Below are 20,738 nucleotides of genomic sequence, written 5' to 3'. Positions count from 1 at the left end.
CCTCCCCTTCTCCACTGGTGTTGCGCTGATTTCCTTCCCCAGCGTATGGGCTATCCCCCCTCCTACTGAGACCCTCTCCACCATCATCCGGGAGCCCTCTCACCTCCTCCTGTTCCGATGGCAGTTCCCTGACACCTAAGAAAGAACCTGTCACTTAGCTTGTTCAGTTAAAAGAAGGTTCCGTTGATGGAAGTTGTACCAATATGGGTGTTCACTTATCATTTGAAATATTTGTTCTAAATTACTATATCGAGTCGGGGAACTTCATGCTGAGGACAACACAAGGCACCAGAAGTGAAATGCATTGCGTGAAGTTACCATGAAATATTTGAGGGCTCCACATCTTTTATCTCTCTCACCTAAGGCAGCTGAGGAATGGAAGAGGGAGACGTTTGAGTACAGTGAGAAGGGAGAAGACTGACATATGCACCCCTTGATTTCTCCCAGTGCCCTTCCCTTGCCCTCCACAGCACTGCAAATGCTCCTTTGTGCTAGCAGACAGAGAACGTTGGCTGCAGCCCAATATTATAGATCTGGGTGTTTCCACAGTTGCCTTTTTTTCTTTTGCGTTTCATTCACTGCTTTTTAAAGAGCACCCAACACCATGCCGTTATCCATTGTTTTCATTATTTTATTTATCATTTAATTAAAAGTAACTGCATAACATTTTAAAAATCACTATGCGATACAGTATACAGTATTAACAAACAAACAAAAATACTACCTAAACCCCAATAAAATAGCAATATATAAAAACCAGTAACAGCAAATAAAAACAAGACAAAACAAAAAACCACATAGATAGAGACCACTTTTATGGGTAAAGGAAAGCGTGGGCAAAAAGGTAAATCTTTACAAGACATTTGAAACAAGTGATGGTGGCTTCTTCATATATGTCAAAGGAGAGGTCAGTGTCATAGCTATTGGGGGGGGCAAGTCAGGTTTTTTGCCCCGGGTGAAGCCTCCAGAGGTATGGCATTGAGCATGGGTAGGCAAACTAAGGCCTGGGGGCCGGATCCGGCCCAATCGCCTTCTAAATCTGGCCCGCGGACAGTCCGGGAATCAACATGTTTTTACATGAATAGAATATGTCCTTTTATTTAAAATGCATCTCTCGGTTATTTGTGGGGCATAGGAATTTGTTCATCCCCCCCCCCAAAAAAAAAATATAGTCCGGCCCCCCACAAGGTCTGAGGGACAGTGGACCGGCCTCCTGCTGAAAAAGTTTGCTGACCCCTGGCACTGAGGCTCCTAGCCTGTGTGCATGCAAATGCGCATGGGTTTGTGGGCGCCAAACTGGGTCTTTGACCCGGGTGAAATAAAGCCTATAGATTTCAGAACTCTTTTATTATTTTTCCTTTTGCTATCGGTATATATCGAGATTAAAAGCAATTTCACACGCACAAACACACTTTCAATGCGGCCCCACAGAAATTCTGAAACGCATTTTGCCATGTAGCCCTTTCAGTCATACTGATGGCGTAGTTTCAGTCTGCAGTCTATGCCATCGTAAGGCCTCAGGGTGCCGGCATCCCGAACCCTGAAGCTCTGTGGCTGGACCAGCTGGAATTCAAATCTCTGCAGAAATTTGGCCATGACTACTTTGGCTTCCATCTGTTACACAAACAAAACGGTGAGTGGGTACTAAGCATATGGACAAAGAGGACATAAGAGCGGCAGCTGCAGAAAATGGGCACATACTCCAGCTAGTATATTGATAGTGTGGTGGGCGGGTGCCAGCACAAAATGGCTACCATAGGCAACAGAAAAAGCAGGTGCCAGTACTCCACACGAGTGACTGCTGTAACACACAGAAAACCAATCCTGGGCTGGATCTACAATGACCTGTTTAACGTTATTAGAACGATATTAGATATGTCGTTCTGGAACATCACTGGGCATACTTTTTCATTAAAGTATTTTTTAACTTGTTTGTCCCCACCTGCCCACCTGTCAAAACGCTGTCTCTCTGCTCTGCATCACCCTCTGCTGTCACATTTAAATAACACATTATGAACGTTAAAGGGATGTGAGTGGTGCTGTGGTCTAAAGGCAGCCCTGTTTAGGGAAGCTTTTAATGTTTAATAGACTATTGTATTTTAATATTTTGTTGGAAACCGCACAGAGTGGTTGGGGAAACCCAGCCAGATGGGTGGGGTATAAATAATAAATTATTGTTATTTTTATTCCATACCCCTTCCTTAACGTTAAAAACCATGAATATAGATCCGTCCCTGGTGTGGGATGTCTTAGACTCTGTGCAGTTGGAAAATCTGCTGCTATAAACCCCTGTTATACCATCACATACCCTACCATTTCTGTTACAAATTTAACACAGCCCCCCCCCCATACGCTGCAGACACTAGACAGATTGCACCAAATGCCTTAAATGCCCCTTTAAGAGTAATTGTCTTGCTTACCATTGCAAACTTCTGTCCGATACAGGAACGGGGACCCAAGGAAAATGGGAAATAGCAATAGTAATGCCTAAAATAATAATAATAATAAAAGAAAGTGGCTTAAAGTGGTTTTGTTGACATGTCCTGCATAGGTGTTGGGATTTCTACGTCTTTAATAGTAGCTTGGTCTGCAGAGATTAGGACAGAAAAATACTTATTTGTATGCTATAAAGTGTTCCTTGTGCTAATTTCTCCAGATCTAGGTGCTGTTGAAGACTTCAGAGAAGCCTCAACTTTTTATATCTGCTCACTTTGCAACTTTAATAAGAGTTGCACTAACTGGTATCTCTTAAGATATTGTGAAACTCATGGAGATGTCAGAAACATCTGACATTTAAATCTAAATATTAAAGCCAATGAGGTACTGTCAGTAAATGCACACATACCATACAAGTACAGGACATTTAAAGAAGTCTTAGGTCATGAACATTTCTGACATTTTCTACCAGGCCTCCTAAAATCCTAAGAATTACCAGTAAATGTCAGCATTCACCAGTCTCCCAGTATTTACATGAAATGCATTATCATTTATTGAATATATTAATAGACGGCTCTTTGCCAAACCCACAGGGCAATTTGCAATGCAGATAACATTAAAGCAAACAAAAAAATCTCCAAAAAAAGCTAATTCTTAGGGTTTTAGGAGGCCTTGTAGGAAATGTCAGAAATGTTCATGACGTAAGGCTTCTGTACAGTGATCAGTAAGCCCTCCTTGCAGATCTCAAAGACTGGGTTGGCTGCTGCTAGCCTAGCTCTCATATAATACTAAGCCATGGTTTGTTTAACAAATCATGAGTTGATCATGAGTTGTTCTGCAGACAAACAAACCTTGGTTTGGTTAGTCTTCCAGTTGCTCTTGCCTTGAACCTTTGTAGCTTGGTAAGTATGTAAAGGTAAAGGTAAAGGTAAAGGTACCCCTGCCCGTACGGGCCAGTCTTGACAGACTCTAGGGTTGTGCGCCCATCTCACTCAAAGAGGCCGGGGGCCAGCACTGTCCGAAGACACTTCCGGGTCACGTGGCCAGGGTGACATCGCTGCTCTGGCAAGCCAGAGCCGCACACGGAAACGCCGTTTACCTTCCCGCTAGTAAGCGGTCCCTATTTATCTACTTTCACCCGAGAGTGCTTTCGAACTGCTAGGTTGGCAGGCGCTGGGACCGAACAGCGGGAGCGCACCCCGCCACGGGGATTCGAACCGCCGACCTTTCGATCGGCAAGCCCTAGGCGCTGAGGCTTTAACCCACAGCGCCACCCGCGTCCCTATAAGTATGTAAGTATGTAAGGTGGGTTAAAACAAAGCAGTTAAAACAAATTAAGATTTGTAAGCCAACAACAAACCATTGCTTTAAATCTGGGTTTCTTAGTAGTAAACACACCATGGTAAAAAATAAACAATATAGTACATTCACCTTGGCTGGTCTCTGTTAAAACGGTCAGGGTCAAAGACAAGTGGATCATGGAAAAATTTTCCCAGACGTCCCATGACATAGGTGCAGAACTGCAAAGAGGAGAGGCACACTTCAAAAAGAGGCAAATGTATAGCTGACTGCAATGCTTTCATTACATCTAGACATATTTCCCCAGGCATTCATCTTTTACCCAAGCCCATATTGCTCAAATCACATCCATGGCATTTGCTGGGTGTGATTTCTCTTTGTGGAATCCTGGCAAAGACCCATTCATGCAGCTGGGAAAGCCTGCCGGAGCAAAAATGTCATCAATTGTTTCCCGAAAGTGCAGGTAGTGGGTGTTCGTTGTATCATGACAGGGACGCTGTTCCATAAAACAAGGGTAGCCACAGTGAAAAGCCTGCTCCGAATTACTGTGGAACAGGTTTCTGAGATCTTTGAAACGTCATAGAATTATAGAGTTGGAAGAGACAATGAGGATCATCTAGTCCAACCTACTGTGATGCAGGAATCTTTTGCCCAATGTGGGGTTAAAACCCATGATTATGAGATTAAGAGCCCCATGCTCTAACTTGCAGGAGAAGCTTTCCAGCAGACCACAGTGACTACAGTTAACACCCAACAAGTGCAATACTCCCGTAACAGTTATTGCCTGACCATCACCTTTCTACCGAGATATGACATGCATATATCCTAAGAATAAAATGGAACAACCAGTGTTGTTCTTTTAATACAGAGAAGGTATCAGTGATGCCATTAGACAGGTTTGGTATTGAAGTCCATTGCATTCGAGATAACCACTCATGGCCATATCCATTCAACAGACTCACAATCAGGGTGGTGTTTTCTGGAATTCTGATTCCTTCAATGACGTTTTCCTTTCCCGACAAGCGCAGAGTGGCTGCAGCCGGTGGATACAACCGCAAGACTTCTTTGAGAACCTGAGAAGTTGAAAATTGATTTATATATTTATAAGACATACTTGTTGACCGCCATTTTGTTTTGTCTTGTTTGGAAATCGAAGTGGTTTACAAAACTTAAAATGATAAAAATTCAAAAATTAACACGGATTACCAGATGACTACTATGGAACATAGGGACATGGGTGGCGCTGTGGGTTAAACCACAGAGCCCAGGGCTTGCTGATCAGAAGGTCGGTGGTTCGAATCCCCCCGATGGGGTGAGCTCCCATTGCTCGGTCTCTGCTCCTGCCAACCTAGCAGTTCGAAAGCACGTCAAAGTGCAAGTAGATAAATAGGTACCGCTCCGGCGGGAAGGTAAATGGCGTTTCCGTGCATTGCTCTGGTTCACCAGAAGCGGCTTAGTCATGCTAGCCACATGACCCGGAAGCTGTATGCCGGCTCCCTCGGCCAATAAAACAAGATAAGTGCCGCAACCCCAGAGTTATCCATGACTGGACCTAATGGTCAGGGGCCCCTTTACTATGGAACATGTTTTTCTTAATTATCTGCATAACTATCTGGTGGCCAGACCCAATGTGTATTTACCAGGGTTTGCCAAACTTGGGTCTCCAGCTGTTTTTGGACTACAGTTTCCATCATCCCTAACCACTAGTTCTGCTAGCAAGGGATGATGGGAGTTGTAATCCAAAAACAACTGGAGACCCAAGTTTGGGAAACTGTGATTTAAACCATGTGCTAGACCTTGTTAATCATTTAATTAAGCCAAGCGTAAAAGCAGGTAATTTCCTTTTGAGTGTTAGCCTGGGGATGGGCCATATAGGCGACACAAAGGATGAAAGGGCAAATCTCATTTCCAGGTGTGTGGGTTTGGTCCCTCCCTCAACGTAGGGTTTAGTTTAAAAGACAATGCCAGTATTTTAGGGAAAGTTAGAGTTTAGAATGGCAGTAAGGAGTAAAGGAGCAGAGTTCATAAGCAGTGTGCTGGAGAGAGAGTCAAATCAGCATGCTGATGTCTATTTTGAATCCAATGTTGTGGCTAGGGCAGAAGCCAGAATCTCTTGGAATGTAATGCTGGAAATCCCTCCATGGTAGACTCAGGTTGTATATTTGTGTAAATAAACCATATATCATAATGACGCCACAGTTTCTGCTGTGCCTCATTGTCCAAAAGGAAACATAGACACTGGGTCAAAGAACGCCTGCAACCCTTGGAATCTCACACTGATCAACCGAGCTAGGAGTGGTGTGGAACAATATATGCATCTCAACTTTACATCTCAGTCACACCTTAAATGTGGCTTGGTAGCAAATTGGCAACCAGTGTAGCTCCTTGAACAAAGGTGTAACATGCTTGTGATAGGCCACTCCATTCAGCAACCTAACTGCCCAATTCTGCGCCAGTTCCCAGGCTAGCCTCAAGGGAAGCCCCACATAGCCACGTTGAAGATTTTTGCTAATGAGACGTATCACATTGTGTTAACATTGCTGCTCAGATTTCACACAACAGTTACAAGTTCTTATAAGATTTCTCTGCAAGAATCCTGGAACATCTTCCTTACCATATCTGAGACATCTTTTGCTTAGAAAGATACTAAGAACTAGGCTTTAAGTTTCATTTGGAAACCAATGTGTTATTCTTTCCAGCTGCCCTAAGGCATAGCAAGGACTATGTGGAAGAGCTCTAGGTTATCTGTGGCTTTGTTATTCACTTGTACCTGTGATAAGTATTTGAGATTCCCAAGATCTTCATAGACAACGTCTCTGTTCCTACCAATGACCTTGTCTACTTCCTCCTGAAGCCTAAGAAGGAAAAACAGAAGCTTTAGTCAAATAATGACCACTGATCATTTCTGCTAAAAGGTAAGATTTCTGTATTTGAAAAGATCAGGATTTATTGTCCTTATACTGGCAAAATGGTCAATGGTTCCACTGTGAATGGACAGATGGACTGAGGTCCAAGGGACTACACTTAAGGTGAAGACACAGCTTACATTTGTAGAGTGGTAAGATCAAACCTATCCATTCTTAAGGAAATCAGCCCTGAGTGCTCACTGGAAGGACAGATCATGAAGCTGAGGCTCCAATACTTTGGCAACCTCATGAGAAGAGAAGACTCCCTGGGAAAGACCCTGATGTTGGGAAAGATGGAGGGCACAAGGAGAAGGGGACGACAGAGGATGAGATGGTTAGACAGTGTTCTCGAAGCTACAAACATGAAGACCAAACTGCGGGTGGCAGTGGAAGACAGGAGTGCCTGGCGTGCACTGGTCCATGGGGTCACGAAGAGTCGGACACGACTGAACGACTAAACAACAACAACAACAAAGTCAATTTTGGAAGAGCCCTTAGCAGATTCAGTAAAAACATATGTTTCACTCCCCGCTTGAAAGAGTTTAACTGGGGAAAGAATGGTTGTCAGACAGATAGACAGACAGTCTAAAAATGAACTGGACTGCTACATCTTGTAAAAGAGACTACTCATATTTTCTTGCAATTTATATTATTGACAGCTGTTCCTTTCTTATGCGGAAAATAGCAATCTGGAGGGACTAAACATTCATATAACCACGTGAATCTGATGGGCAAATGGTAACTGTGCTTTAAAAGCTAAAAACCTTTAAACAACTTTTAGGAGACATCTGAAGGCAGACCTGCATCGGGAAGTTTTTAATGTTTGACATATTATTATTTTTATATTTTGTTGGAAGCAGCCCAGAGTAGCTGGGGATGATGGTTGTACTCTTTTTGAGTATGCAAGGTCTTAGGGGTCATTTTTGTACAAATGGTCCCGACCATCTTTTGCTCATATGGATAAAAGTTAGCATGGATAAAACCAAGCAATCCCAGATGCAAAGTCAATAGCCATTCTCAAGACTGTACAGGCTGGGAAAAGGTATTACTGTGATTAATTTCAGGTGACAATAACCATGACCTGGTCCATACATTCCAGGTGTCCATATGGACAAGTATTTAAATATGGCCAGGACTGTTCCTATGTAAACAACAGCAACAACAACAACAACAACAAGATGGTGTGAACTATTCTCCTCTGCACAGCCCCACAAGTCAGAAACCTTGGAAAAAATGAAAACAAGACATCGCAATCTGCTGAAACTATAATCACAGACAAGTTAAGGAAACAATGAAAAAGAGACGAAGCAGACAAGGCTGTTTACCTACTTTGCAACAATCTCAGGGTGCCGCCCCAACTCCATTATGGTGAATGACAACAGATTAGCAGTAGTTTCATGACCTGCAGGATAGAGAATCTAATTGGGTAGGGCAGGGAGATAGGAATAAAACTAAACATCACAATTTCAGAAACTTGAGTAGTTTGGTGTGGAAGTGTTCCTTGCTATTTACCTCTCAAGTCAGCTACCTTCTGGCTATGTTGTAGTTGGAATAAAATGTTACTCTTTTCTTAAGAGCTCAGTGCCCTCTTTGAAACAGCTCTGCTTCTCATTTAAGCAACAAGGTAGGCAGCAGCATTGATGGTGGGGGTGGCTCTCCAGCTGTGGCCACCACCCTTCCCACCATGGGCGCACACGTTCACTTAGCAAATAAATGCAAAGAGTTTTGATTCCTGCTCATCACTTGATGAGCAGGGATTAAACCCTGCTCCTTGCCTGCATGATCCTGTTCCTTGCTAGGAACAAGGTGCACAACCAATGCAGGATGTAATAACTCTGTCCTCCCAGCCATCAGGTTATGTCACTAGTTAGGACAACTCATGGAGAGATGGGCGCTGTCTGGGCAAAATGGCTGCACAGGCCAAATTAGACCACTTGGTGTGTCAATATTGGCCTGTAGACTGAAGGTTCCCCCATCTAGGGAAAGTAGCTGCTCAATATAATCCAGCTAGTTCAATTGGGCCCAAGTGAATGTTTTATGAACTGCTTTGTGTGTGATCTGTCTGAAAACGCAGCCCACAAATAGAGGGCCCATACTGCAGATGGAAAGGCAGCTAATTGGCATATACATTGGTTGGACATGTAAAAAGCCCATTTCTGCCTGCAGAACTTCCTCGGTCCATGGGGGGGGGGGGCGTGATTGTATATTTCATTTCAAAAAGCAAAACATCTACCAACCTGCAAAGAAGAAGTTGACAAAATTGTCCAGCAAATTTTCTTCGTCATAGTTCCCTTCCTGATCTGTCAAGACAGGCAGTAAAGCACAAGGCTGAGACACCTCTTTGAAGGTGGGCAAATTCCAAGACATTCCAAAAATACAATATAGATATTATGTAGATGGGGAGATGTGACCTCAATAGTCAAGCAAACGTCGCAGGAACAAAACAAAAAAAACCCACCTAAAACAACAACCCCCCCCACCTCATCAGAAATACCAGAATTATGCAATAAATAGTCCTGCTTATTAAGAACCAGTATATCGAAGATCAAACCTATCCATTCTGAAGGAAATCAGCCCTGAGTGCTCACTGGAAGGACAGATCCTGAAGCTGAGACTCCAATACTTTGGCCACCTCATGAGAAGAGAAGACTCCCTGGAAAAGACCCTGATGTTGGGAAAGATGGAGGGCACAAGGAGAAGGGGACGAGAGAGGACGAGATGGTTGGACAGTGTTCTCGAAGCTACCAGCATGAGTTTGACCAAACTGCGGGAGGCAGTGGAAGACAGGAGTGCCAGGCATGCTCCTGTCCATGGGGTCATGAAAAATCTGACACGACTAAACAACAAACAAAAAAAATCTGGATCCCAATACCCTAGGGGCTACAGCAAAGCAACCCCAGAGCATTTCATAATTGGAATTGCTTAAGACTATCTTACATTGTGTATATTACCTTGCATTTTCAGTATCTGAGTGAGAATATCCAATGGGATCTCTTCTCCATTCTTCATGGCCTTCTGCCTCTGGTCAATGCACTCCTTTCCAGTATTTCGCAGCAACCTTACGCTTTCCTGAATCTCTTTAACTACTTTCCTGTTCCATGGCAAATACTGCACAAATAATAGGCATTGTCATGAGAATGCCGGCATAAAACATAAACGCAGCACAGGAAGAGTTCATGGATTTTATTTACATTAATAGAAAAATAAATTACATGGTTTTGTATGTATTTTGGCATTTTATGCATGATGCCTTGCTGCTATTTTTCTTGATTATAGTTTAGTAATGATTTATTGTAAGTGTTAAGATTGAATTTCTGGTTAATTATTATTTGCTGGTGTTCAATTTCGTTGCTTACTATTATGGGATTATTGAATATTACTTTATTTGATATAAGTTGCTTATTTTCAAAGTTATTTTTTTATTATGACTTCTTTGTATTGAATCAGCTTGTTAGATGGTGTGTGATCTCTGTTGAATATTTTGTTGCCTTTTCAGCTTGTAAACTGCCTTGTGTATAGCAATATAGAAAGGGGCTTTACAAATTAAAAGTGAAATGAAAAATTAAGAAGCAAAAGGAAGGTTTCATAGTGATATCGCCCAAGATACTAGGGTCCCAATGTCACGGTCCCCATTTTGAGACTCCTGGAACTTACAACCACTCCTGCAAAATAAGTCCGATCTCAGAATTTCACATTACCCTCTCCCTCCCATTCTGAATTAGCTTGGGAGGCAATAACTTCAGCATTGGACAGGGAGAGTGTTTGAGAAAAGCCTGCACTGACCTCAAAAAAAGGAATGCGGGAAGTGCTCAGTCCTTTTGTAACCATAAGTATAGCACGAGGAAAAGGAGTCTGGTCATCATGCAAGGTCTTCAATTCTAGGCCAAAAGCCACCTGATGAACATTAAGAAAAAATAGAAGATTTGTCAAAGTTCTGAATGTTACTTATAGCTGTCAGTTCTCTTTCATGCCAACTGAGGCCGTTACATTCCCTGATTTTGCAGAAGAGACAGGTGGTTCCATTTGCTAAGAGGAGGGCCTCCAAAGTTCAGGTTTTGAGCTATAATAACCTAAACAATCTGGGGCCAGGATATCCGAAGGATTCTCAGCACTTTGCTCTTGCATTCCTTTATTAAACTTATGCTTTGCACTTTGTGTTTGGCTGTGGCCCAGTGTGTTGGCATCTGTGTTAAGAGGCGTCCCCTGCTCATTAATGGAAATGAGAAATTCATCCGATGAGTACCTTTGCAATGATGTCCAACGTCATGCGTCTCAGCAGGCTCATCACATCCACTCCATTTGCTCCAGTGCCTTTTTTCTCCAACACCTCCATAAGCTCTTCTGCTACTTCATTAAAAGTTCCCATCAACCCCATCAAGTAACTGGGCAATCAAAAAAGGGATACAAATGTCAATGAAACAAAATTATAATTGCAAGCTGGAGCCATCCATTGTGAACAAAATGCATGCACAAGTTTCCCCCAAGTATGCACATCCACATACCTTCCTACACACACACACACACACACACACACACACACACGTATGACACTCAGGAGTACAAGCACACACATGTTAACACACTGTGCATTCTGTACAAAACAGATCTGGTGAAGGCAATGAGAAGAAGGATATCCCTTAGCCCTCCCATCCACCCAAAGAACCCATAGAAGGGGGCCAAAGGGCCATCTAGTCCGACCACCTGCAAGGCAGGAATCTCAGCTAAAGGATCCATGACAGATGGCCATCCAACCTCTGCTTAGAAACCCCCAAGGAAGGAGAGTCCACAACCTCTTGTGGGAGTCTGTTCCACTGCTTAACAGGTCTTACTGTTAGAAAGTTCTTCCTGATGTTTAGTTGGAATTGCCTTTCTTGTAACTTAAAGCCATTGGTTAAGGTCTTACCCTCCAGAGCAGGAGAACACAGTGGTACCTCGGGTTAAGTACTTATTTCATTCCGGAGGTCCGTTCTTAACCAGAAACTGTTCTTAACCTGAAGCACCACTTTAGCTAATGGGGCCTCCTGCTGCACTGCGGGAGCCCGATTTCTGTTCTCATCCTGAAGCAAAGTTCTTAACCTGAAGCACTATTTCTGGCTTAGCGGAGTCTGTAACCTGAAGTGTATGTAACCTGAAGCGTATGTAACCCAAGGTACCACTGTATATATACCAAGAGCAGTGCCCAATTTACATATAAGCTAAACAAGCTATAGCTCAGGACCCCACTCTCTTGGGGGCCCCCAAAAAAAATTAAAGGGAAAAAAACTGGGTGTACATTTCCAAAATATAAGATAAAAAACAAATAAAATAAAACCTACATACAGCAACAGTGTTTTGTGTTGTGCAGGTTTCTATTTTGTTATATGCAAATGGCTTTGGATACCTATTAGGTCCATAAAATACCATATAGCATATATTCAACACAAAAAAACAACAACAATTTGTTGTTGACAAAGGACAGCTGGACATATAAAGGGCCCTTCAGTAGCTTAGGGCCTCATCAAACCTAAATCCGGCCCTGACCGAAACACACATTCCTGAGCCTGTTCCCTGGCATTGATTTGTAGCTCATAGAGTTTCTCACAAAGAGGGTGGGAAGGAAAAAAAATGACACTCCTCCATCGTCCTGAAACCATCCTACACGGTGCAATTAATTGCTAACGATCCTGACACTGAGACTAGTAAATCTGAGCACTTGAGAGATTTAGGGGCAGGGAAAGGAGAGAAGGTCTGGTGAACCAGAAAGCGAAATTGTATCCTAATTCTTTCCTCTTGCCTGAAACTTCTCAATATAGCAGTTGGAAAGAGAACCTCTAATATCTCCCCAGACTTAATAAACTGAGGGGTGCTCAGGGAACTCAATTCCCTCCTCCTTTTTCACCAATCAGCACTCAATACATTTCATAGAATTATGGAATTGTAGAGTTGGAGTCATCTAGTCAACCCCCTGCAATGCAGGAAATGCAATACAGGAAATGCATTTAATTGTTCCTAGCAACTCACTGGTACTTAATAAGCCATTTCTTGGTTTTATTTGTTTCTCAGTTAACAAAGTAATATATTCCTGAATTATCAAGGGAGTCTCACGTACATGCAGAATGTGCTACCTTTGTTTCGGTTGGCCCTCTCGCTTCCAGACTATAGCTATGAGTCCATCTGTGTTTGGCATTATGGGGAATTATGGTCACTTAATTTTAAGAAGCGTTTCAGACAGGGACTGTGCAGTGGTCCTGAGACAAGCCTTCCGGGTTCAAGCTTCATACATGGAAACAAACAGAGAGACAATCAAGCAGAGACACAAAGGCTGCAAACAGAACGGCACAATCCATAACGTCTAAAGAGTTTAGAAGGCCCTCAGCACTTTCAGAAGAATTACGACAGCACTATCAACACATAGAGGCATGGACACAGAGGGTACTTTATTACAGTGTACATTTTGGAACTCCCTTCCGTGACGGATTAGACAGGTGCTGCCCATATTGGCTTAAAGGGCATTTTAATGTGATATTTTTTTCCTCACAGTGCAGATTTGAAGTTGTTCTTAATAATGAAATAGCTTTACTGTGTAAAATAGTTTTAACTGCTTTTATACAACAAATTGTATAAAGACCAGGGAGAAGAGACGGTGGAAGAAGATTGGAAGAAATTTAAAGACTATCTACAGAAATATTATAAGATTATTATAAGATTAATGAATGTTAGATGACATCGGATGGAACGTAAAAGGGTATTAGTAATAAAGTGGTGAAGGAGTATAGAGACTTCAAAGGTTAAAAGTTGTAAAATCTAAAGGTTTAATATATAAAGATTCTAAGGAGATTAAGAGATATCAGTATTAAGATAGTAAGATTAAGATAAAGATTGGATAATATAGAGGGAAGGGATTTGCTGATCAAATATAAGATCTGGAATACAGTGAGGAGAGGTGTGGGGAAGTCTGGGAAATAAGTAAATGCAAGGAATATTATGAAACTGGAATTGTTTTTATTTGTTTTTTCTCTTTTTTCTTTTTTGTATTGTTGTTTTTTGTGGTTTGGTATTTTTGTATTTGTCTATGTATTTGTTGTTGTTTTTTTCTCTTTTTTATGTAAAAACTTTAATAAAAATATTATTAAAAAAAATACAACAAATTGTTGTGATTGCTTTTATGGTTAATTTGCTTTGAAATATTTCTTTGGGCGCAATTCGTAAATGGAATGAAATAAATAAAGCTTATGAGGGGAGAATGTTCCAGGGAACCACCCTGCCAAGAGCATAGCTGTCAACATTTCCCCTTTTTTAAGGGAAATTCCCTTTTTTCCAATAGGATTCCTTGCAAGAAAAGGGAAAAAAGGGAAAAGAAAAGGGAAAAGTTGACAGCTATGGCTAAGAGGCTGCTCTTTCATAAAACTGTGCTATAACTCTTGCACATCTGCATGACACAGCATCAACTGAAATGATTTATCTCTGGAAAACATGCATTGGGGCTGTTTTTTCCTCTGACAGTCACTTGCGATAGATAGCCCTCGGGCTTTCAGCCATTTGCGATAGATAGCCCTTGGGCTTTCAGTTACACCAACTTTAGAATGAAATTAATCCTGATCCACAGAGTATATTCTACCCTTATTTTACACAAGTCAACAAACACAGTTTTTGGAGTGCCACCGTGACCACCTGCTGCTTTCCCCCCCCCTCAGAACTGGCCCACCCTGCGCTGGGTTTGGATCCCAACCAGCATAATTACAAGGATGTAACAAAAAAAGTCTCTGGACATTGTCACAAGGAACAAAGGAACACTGAACCGAAGGGAAGATTTGCTTCTCACAGTAAACCCGTTCAGAATGGGCTGTACGTTTAGCAAGACAGACTGAGGCCAACGGAATCTCCTGAAGAGAAACAGGCAGCCTATTTCAAACAATTGTTTTTGCCTCACGTTGGCTTGAAGGCCGGGTCCATGATTCTCCTCTGGTTGTGCCAATGGTTGTAGTCAGGAACAGCCGACAAGCCCTGCCCTAGAAATCTGAAAAAGGCAGTAACAGAAAAATAGCATTATTTTATGCCTGGTTCAGAGGTCATGGTTCTATTCCTCTCCCCCTCTGGGAATGCTCTAGTTTGCTTCTAAAGGCCATGGGGTTGTTTGTTTGTTTGTTTAACTTGGTTCTTTTTTTAAACAACTTTTTAATACATTTCACTGATACAGTCATTTCAACATTTCAAACTTGACTTCCTTCCCCCTCTTTCTGCGGTTCCTTACATTTTTTATATCTCCTGCATATCCAAATTACAGTGGTACCTCGGTTAAGTACTTAATTCATTCCGGAGGTCCGTTTTTAACCTGAAAATGTTCTTAACCTGAAGCACCACTTTAGCTAATGGGGTCTCCTGCTGCCGCTGCGCCGTGACGGCACGATTTCTGTTCTCATCCTGGGGCAAAGTTCTTAACCCGAGGTACTATTTCTCGGTTAGCGGAGTCTGTAACCTGAAGCATCTGTAACCTGAAGCGTATGTAACCCGAGGTACCACTGTAACTGAATTTGCTCATTTATTCTTCTTCTTTAAATATATACTCTTATGAAACTGCAGGTTATTGCAATAATCCTGCCAAAGTCTTTATTTGTTTGCAATTTATCTGTAAATATTCAATAAACCATTTCCATTCTTTTATAAAAAGTTTGTTATCTTGATTTCTTATTCTTCTGGTAAGTTTTGCCATTTCTGCATATTCCATAAGTTTTTGTACCCATTCTTCCTTTGCTGGGTCTTTTTTAAACTTGGTTCTGATAGCTATTCAAGGTGTGTATGAGGATGATAAACATGCCACAGGCTCATGCTGGCTTGCCTTCCCAATTCCTAGTACGGTAATTTTTATTGCAGCCTGATAATTCCCCATAATGCCAAACACAGATGGACTCATAGCTATAGTCTGGAAGCGAGAGGGCCAACCGAAACAAAGGTAGCACATTCTGCATGTACGTGAGACTCCCTTGATAATTCAGGAATATATTACTTTGTTAACTGAGAACCAAATAAAACCAAGAAATGGCTTATTAAGTACCAGTGAGTTGCTAGGAACAATTAAATGCATTTCCTGTATTGCATTTCCTGCATTGCAGGGGGTTGACTAGATGAATTAAGCAAGAGTGTTTCATGTTAACCTCGTGCTAGTAGCTTTGACTCACTTTCTGAAAACAGATAGCCTTGGCTGATTAGTGGATTGTTTTACCCCATATGTTAAGGGACGCGGGTGGCGCTGTGGATTAAACCACAGTGCCTAGGACTTGCTGATCAGAAGGTTGCCGGTTTGAATCCCCGCGATGGGGTGAGCTCCCGTTGCTCGGTCCCTGCTCCTGCCAACCTAGCAGTTCAAAAGCACGTCAAAGTGCAAGTAGATAAATAAGTACTGCTCCGTGGGAAGGTAAACAGCGTTTCTGTGCGCTGCTCTGGTTCTCCAGAAGCGGCTTAGTCATGCTGGCCACATGACCCGGAAGCTGCACGCCAGCTCCCTCAGCCAATAAAGCGAGATGAGCGTCGCAACCCCAGAGTTGGTCACGACTGGACCTAATGGTCAGGGGTCCCTTTACCTTTACCTTTACCCCATATGTTACTTACCTTACGCCATACATATCATGAAGACCACGGTATACCATGGGGTCCTTTGGGTATTCTGGTGATGTCAAGTACACCTAAGATGAAATCTGTTCAGTCAATGTTCCAGTACATACCTTTAATGTTATATAAAGTACAGTGGTGCCTCGCAAGACGAAAAGAATCCGTTCCGCGAGTCTCTTCATCTTGCGGTTTTTTTCGTCTTGCGAAGCAAGCCCGTTAGCGGCTTAGCGGCTTAGCGCTATTAGCGGCTTAGCGCTATTAGCGGATCAGCTGATAAGCGGCTTAGTGGATCAGCTGTTAAGCAGCTTAGAGGCTTGGGAAAAAGGGGGGGGAGGGGGGAAAAAACCGCAGGAACTCGCAAGACATTTTCGTCTTGCGAAGCAAGCCCATAGGAAATTCGTTTTGCGAAGCACCTCCAAAACGGAAAACCCTTTCGTCTAGCGGGTTTTCCGGCTTGCGAGGCATTCGTCTTGCGGGGCACCACTGTACACAGACAAAAAAATAATAATGGGAAAAGAGCTATAGATTTTCAAGGGGATATTTTAAAAAACAAACGTTTAGTGTCAAGAATGCTAGCCTCTGGTTAAGTTTCAGTTTGGGACAGGGTTGATGCAATCCCATATAAATTAGCTTTAAAGTGGCCAAGCTGTGGCTCTCCAGAGCTTGTTGGACTCCAGTTCCCATTAGCGCCAGCCAGCATGGCATTGTTTTCTCAGATACTACCATTTCAGAGAGAGCAATACACTTCCGATTTAGGTTACATGCAATATTATTGTATTGTACAGGTAGCAACCATTTTAGGCATGGGCAACTGACATGCAACCGTTGATGCATGGGTCCTTTTCAACCCGGAAGAGGGAGGAATGGGGATGGAATGGGACAGGCTTCTGTGTGCTTGGCCAATGCACACTTTGACCTGGAACACAACCCCCACGGAAATAGGCGATTTGCTTGTATTGTATTGGGAAACACTTGCCTGCAAGCGCTCCAATTGGAGAACAGCCTTTACCAAAGGTATCATGGGCTTTGAAGACACTTGAACTCACGATGCAAGGGAGAAACGCGCTAAGAGGAAGGCACGTTTGGCAAACCCTCACTGTGATCAACTCCCACCCGGAAACCAATGTCCCTGCTGTGGAAGGATGTGTGGATCCAGAATTGGCCTCCACAGTCACTTATGGACTCATTGTTAAAACCGTGTTTATGGAAGACAACCTTACTCAGCTACGAGTGATCGCCAAAGATTGCATTTCATTAAAATAAAAAATATTGTAGTTATTTTTAGGATAGTGAGGGCCTAAACTGGAAGCACTTTCACTGAACTTAGTCAAAACATACCTATTCCTCTCCTGTGGAGACGTACTTGTAGATTGTTCTACAAGTTTAAAGGAGAAGTTGTACACAGTTCTGACTAGTTGATGTCCCCCCACTCCACTCAAAAGAGCCAGCCACCCCTAGAATAATTTTGAATTGGATAAAAATGCTACTTTAAAAAATCAAAACACAATTAAAAGGGAAGAATGTGCTTTAAAAACATTTTTTTTGCCTTTTTTTAAAAAACAGTCAACAGCCTGACTGAAGCATGTGAGGAACGGACAATTCCAATAGCCAAAATAGCATTTGATTTGCTCATTTGCACGTCTGCCATTTCAGTTGTGAAAATGAGCTCCATTTTCTCTTTTCATACTACGTTCACTTTCAGTCTTAGGAGAGATAATGTTTCATAGCGTACCTTTACTCCTTCAGGGGCTGATACTAATAATGCAACTTTGTGAAAGGCATTTAAACGCAGGACTGGTCCATATTCCTCAGCCCTATGAAGACAAAAAGTGACCATTGAATAAGAACCCAGGGATGCGCTCCTGCTGCCGTCACCACCAGAGGAGAAAGGAGAAGCAGCTGCTGCGGCTTCCAAGTTCTAGCGAGATTGTGCAACAGGGGCTTCTTGCAAGAACCCAGGAGCCTCAGTTGTGCAACGCCAGTAAGAGAGGCTTTGGCTGGGGCAACAAGGGAATGTGGACATTGGGCAGTGGGCAGCTCATGCCTTCCCCTTTCACCTCAGACAGCAAAATTGAACAGTCCGTGGTCCACCCCTGAGCGTGTGAGTTGTCAGACTGTGTGCTACATGGTGTCTTATACCATGTACCATGTACCATGGTGTCTTATACCATGTACTTACGTATCTGTGCACAGCCAAGATGAAGACCTGCAAGCACTAATGAGAGGTTTAGCTTTTAACTAAAGGCTCAGGGGAGGACCCTGAATAGCAATTCTAGTGCATCTTTAAAAAGCACCCCCAAAAGCAAACAGGAAATCGGAAACTAAAAAGAGGGACTGGGAAAATAAATCAGCCAGCAGTCTTAACGACCATACATTGGTCTAGTAAATGCAGTGCACAGCCTCTCGTTTCGAGCTGTCTGAATACGCAAAATAACTTACCACTGCTTAAAGAGATCGTAATAAACTTCCTGCTTTTTAATCATTCCCCAAACGAGGGGCAGGTGACCGAAGAAAAAGCTGCAACGGTAAGATAAGTCAGGCATGACTTGATGAAAACCTTCGGTGCTCCTTATAGTAGTTGAACACCAAGGTCAAAGTGAGCAGGAATTCCTATGCAACCTCAACAACCAATTTCACAATACAATGCATGTCTTATAACAAGGAACATAATGACCCAAGGGAAGCTATATACACACACTGAGAAAGCCACAGTAAAGATATGTATCCCCAGGGGCCATCAAAACATCCACAAAAGAACATGTATCCCCAGAAACTATAAGAGACTCAAAATGCATGCACACAGGGGAGGGGGGGGGAAATGAGGATGATATGTTTTTGATAAATTGTTATGTTGAAATTTCCAATTAAAACTATTTTTTTTAAAAAATGCATGCACACAGAGCATGAGGAGGAGGAATGGTGTTTTTTTTCCCTCCCGTGTATTGCTGGGTTCATTCATGCATGGGCTGGAGAAGTTCTGTGTCAGTAATCCTTGCAACAAACCAGTATGATAGGCCAGGACTCTTATTCTTTTATTGCAAATATGGGGCTGAGCCTGACAGAATAGTGACTGGGCCAAAGGCGCCAGTGTGTGGCTCCAGAACTTCCCAGCTTGTAGTTCACACCGTAAATCACTATGCTTCACTAGTGACTGTAGACAGGGAAACAGGGCCGGCCCTAGCGTTAGGGTCACGGTCCACACCATGTGTTGAGCACACGTTGAAAGCACATGGCTTCCCCCAAAGAATTCTGGGAACGCACAGCTGCAATTCCCAGAATCCTTAACAAACTAGTTCCCATGGTTCTTTAGGGAAAGGAGCATTGCTTTAAATGCATGGTGCGGATGCGGCCACAATCCTGGAGGTGGGAAAGCCAACCTAAATAGACCCCTTCCAACACATACACACACAACTAGCCTAATGAAAATCCATCATGTTCTGTAGCCAGAGGAGGAAACTGTGGGGTGGGGAGAGTAGAATTGCCCGCCTGAGGAACCCTAAATAAGGGCACTCTTGATGACCATTGCCACGCTGGTTGGGACTGACAGCAGCCAATGTCCAATAACATATGAAAATTGGAAATTGCTTAGGAAACACTCATCGGTTGTTTTTTTTAAAATTTTATGCCCATTGTAGCAATTTAAACACACTGTTTCTGGAAGTTGTACAACTTTCAACTGTACTTTTCTTGCTTCTTTTTACCGCTCATTTTATCGCATTGCAATTTGAAATGAGATTGTTATGCAACACGAGAAATAAAAAGGAGCCCTAAAAGCACAAGTAGAAACCGGTATGATCATTTTAACGCAGCCACACAACTGCAGACCACCTGAGGGAAGCCCACGGACCCCAACTGGGAAACTTCTCTAAGCAGCCCATCTCCACAATGCGCCCTCTCTCCTCCCACCGAGCACCTCCTCCGGCCGGTCACTTACCTCGCCCTGGGGGGGCCGGGGATGTGGTCGTATTTCATGTGGACTGATTTGATGTAGCAGCAATAAAACACAAAGACAGCGAGGAGGGCCACGAGCAGAGGGTGCAGCAAGCCCCAGATCACCGCTAGAGCCCCCATGGCAGCCGGGCGGTTCCGAGAGCAGCCGCCTCAATACCGCCGCCTGATGCCCTCGCTCCTCTTTTGCTTTGGCAAGGAGAAGAGCCCTTTCGATGTGGGAGGGCGCACGCTGGAGCAGGAGGGTCCTTTGCGTAAAGAGGCCGCTCTAAACCACGAGCGGAAATCCTAAACGAGTTGCAGGACCGAATTCTTCATTCAGCAGTTTCCCGGGGCGCGCGGCTGGACGCGCATCCTTCCTTCCACCTTGGCACCCGCCCTGTGGAACGCCCTCCCACCAGATGTCAAAGAGAAGAACAACTACCAGACTTTTAGAAGACTTCGGAAGGCAGCCCTGTTTAGGCTTTTAATGTTCAACAGACCACTGTATTTAAATACTTTGTTTGAAGCCGCCCAGAGTGGCTGGGGAAACCGTTCATGTGAGCACCACTTGCACAAAACTGA

General features: G+C 43.1%; 1 protein-coding gene across 1 annotated transcript; it reads right to left on the bottom strand.

Annotated features, from left to right (window-relative positions):
- Positions 1-620: 620 nt before the first annotated feature.
- Positions 621-20,594, bottom strand: LOC310676155 (cholesterol 24-hydroxylase-like). Its single transcript, XM_083437633.1, has 15 exons — positions 20,161-20,594; positions 18,666-18,743; positions 17,959-18,040; positions 16,227-16,300; positions 14,551-14,637; positions 10,885-11,023; positions 10,425-10,535; positions 9,593-9,749; positions 8,879-8,941; positions 7,971-8,043; positions 6,506-6,590; positions 4,698-4,808; positions 3,868-3,956; positions 2,421-2,487; positions 621-1,614 (listed from the first exon to the last, which is right to left on the bottom strand). The coding sequence occupies exons 1-15, from the start codon at positions 20,295-20,297 to the stop codon at positions 1,465-1,467; spliced, it is 1,503 nt and encodes a 500-aa protein (XP_083293759.1). The 5' UTR covers positions 20,298-20,594; the 3' UTR covers positions 621-1,464.
- Positions 20,595-20,738: the final 144 nt, after the last annotated feature.

The sequence above is a fragment of the Podarcis tiliguerta genome (genome assembly GCF_965153285.1).
Source record: "Podarcis tiliguerta genome assembly, chromosome: 1".
Lineage (NCBI taxonomy): Eukaryota > Metazoa > Chordata > Lepidosauria > Squamata > Lacertidae > Podarcis > Podarcis tiliguerta.
Note: the sequence above shows the minus strand (reverse complement) of the source record. Positions and strands in the feature narration are given on the sequence as shown.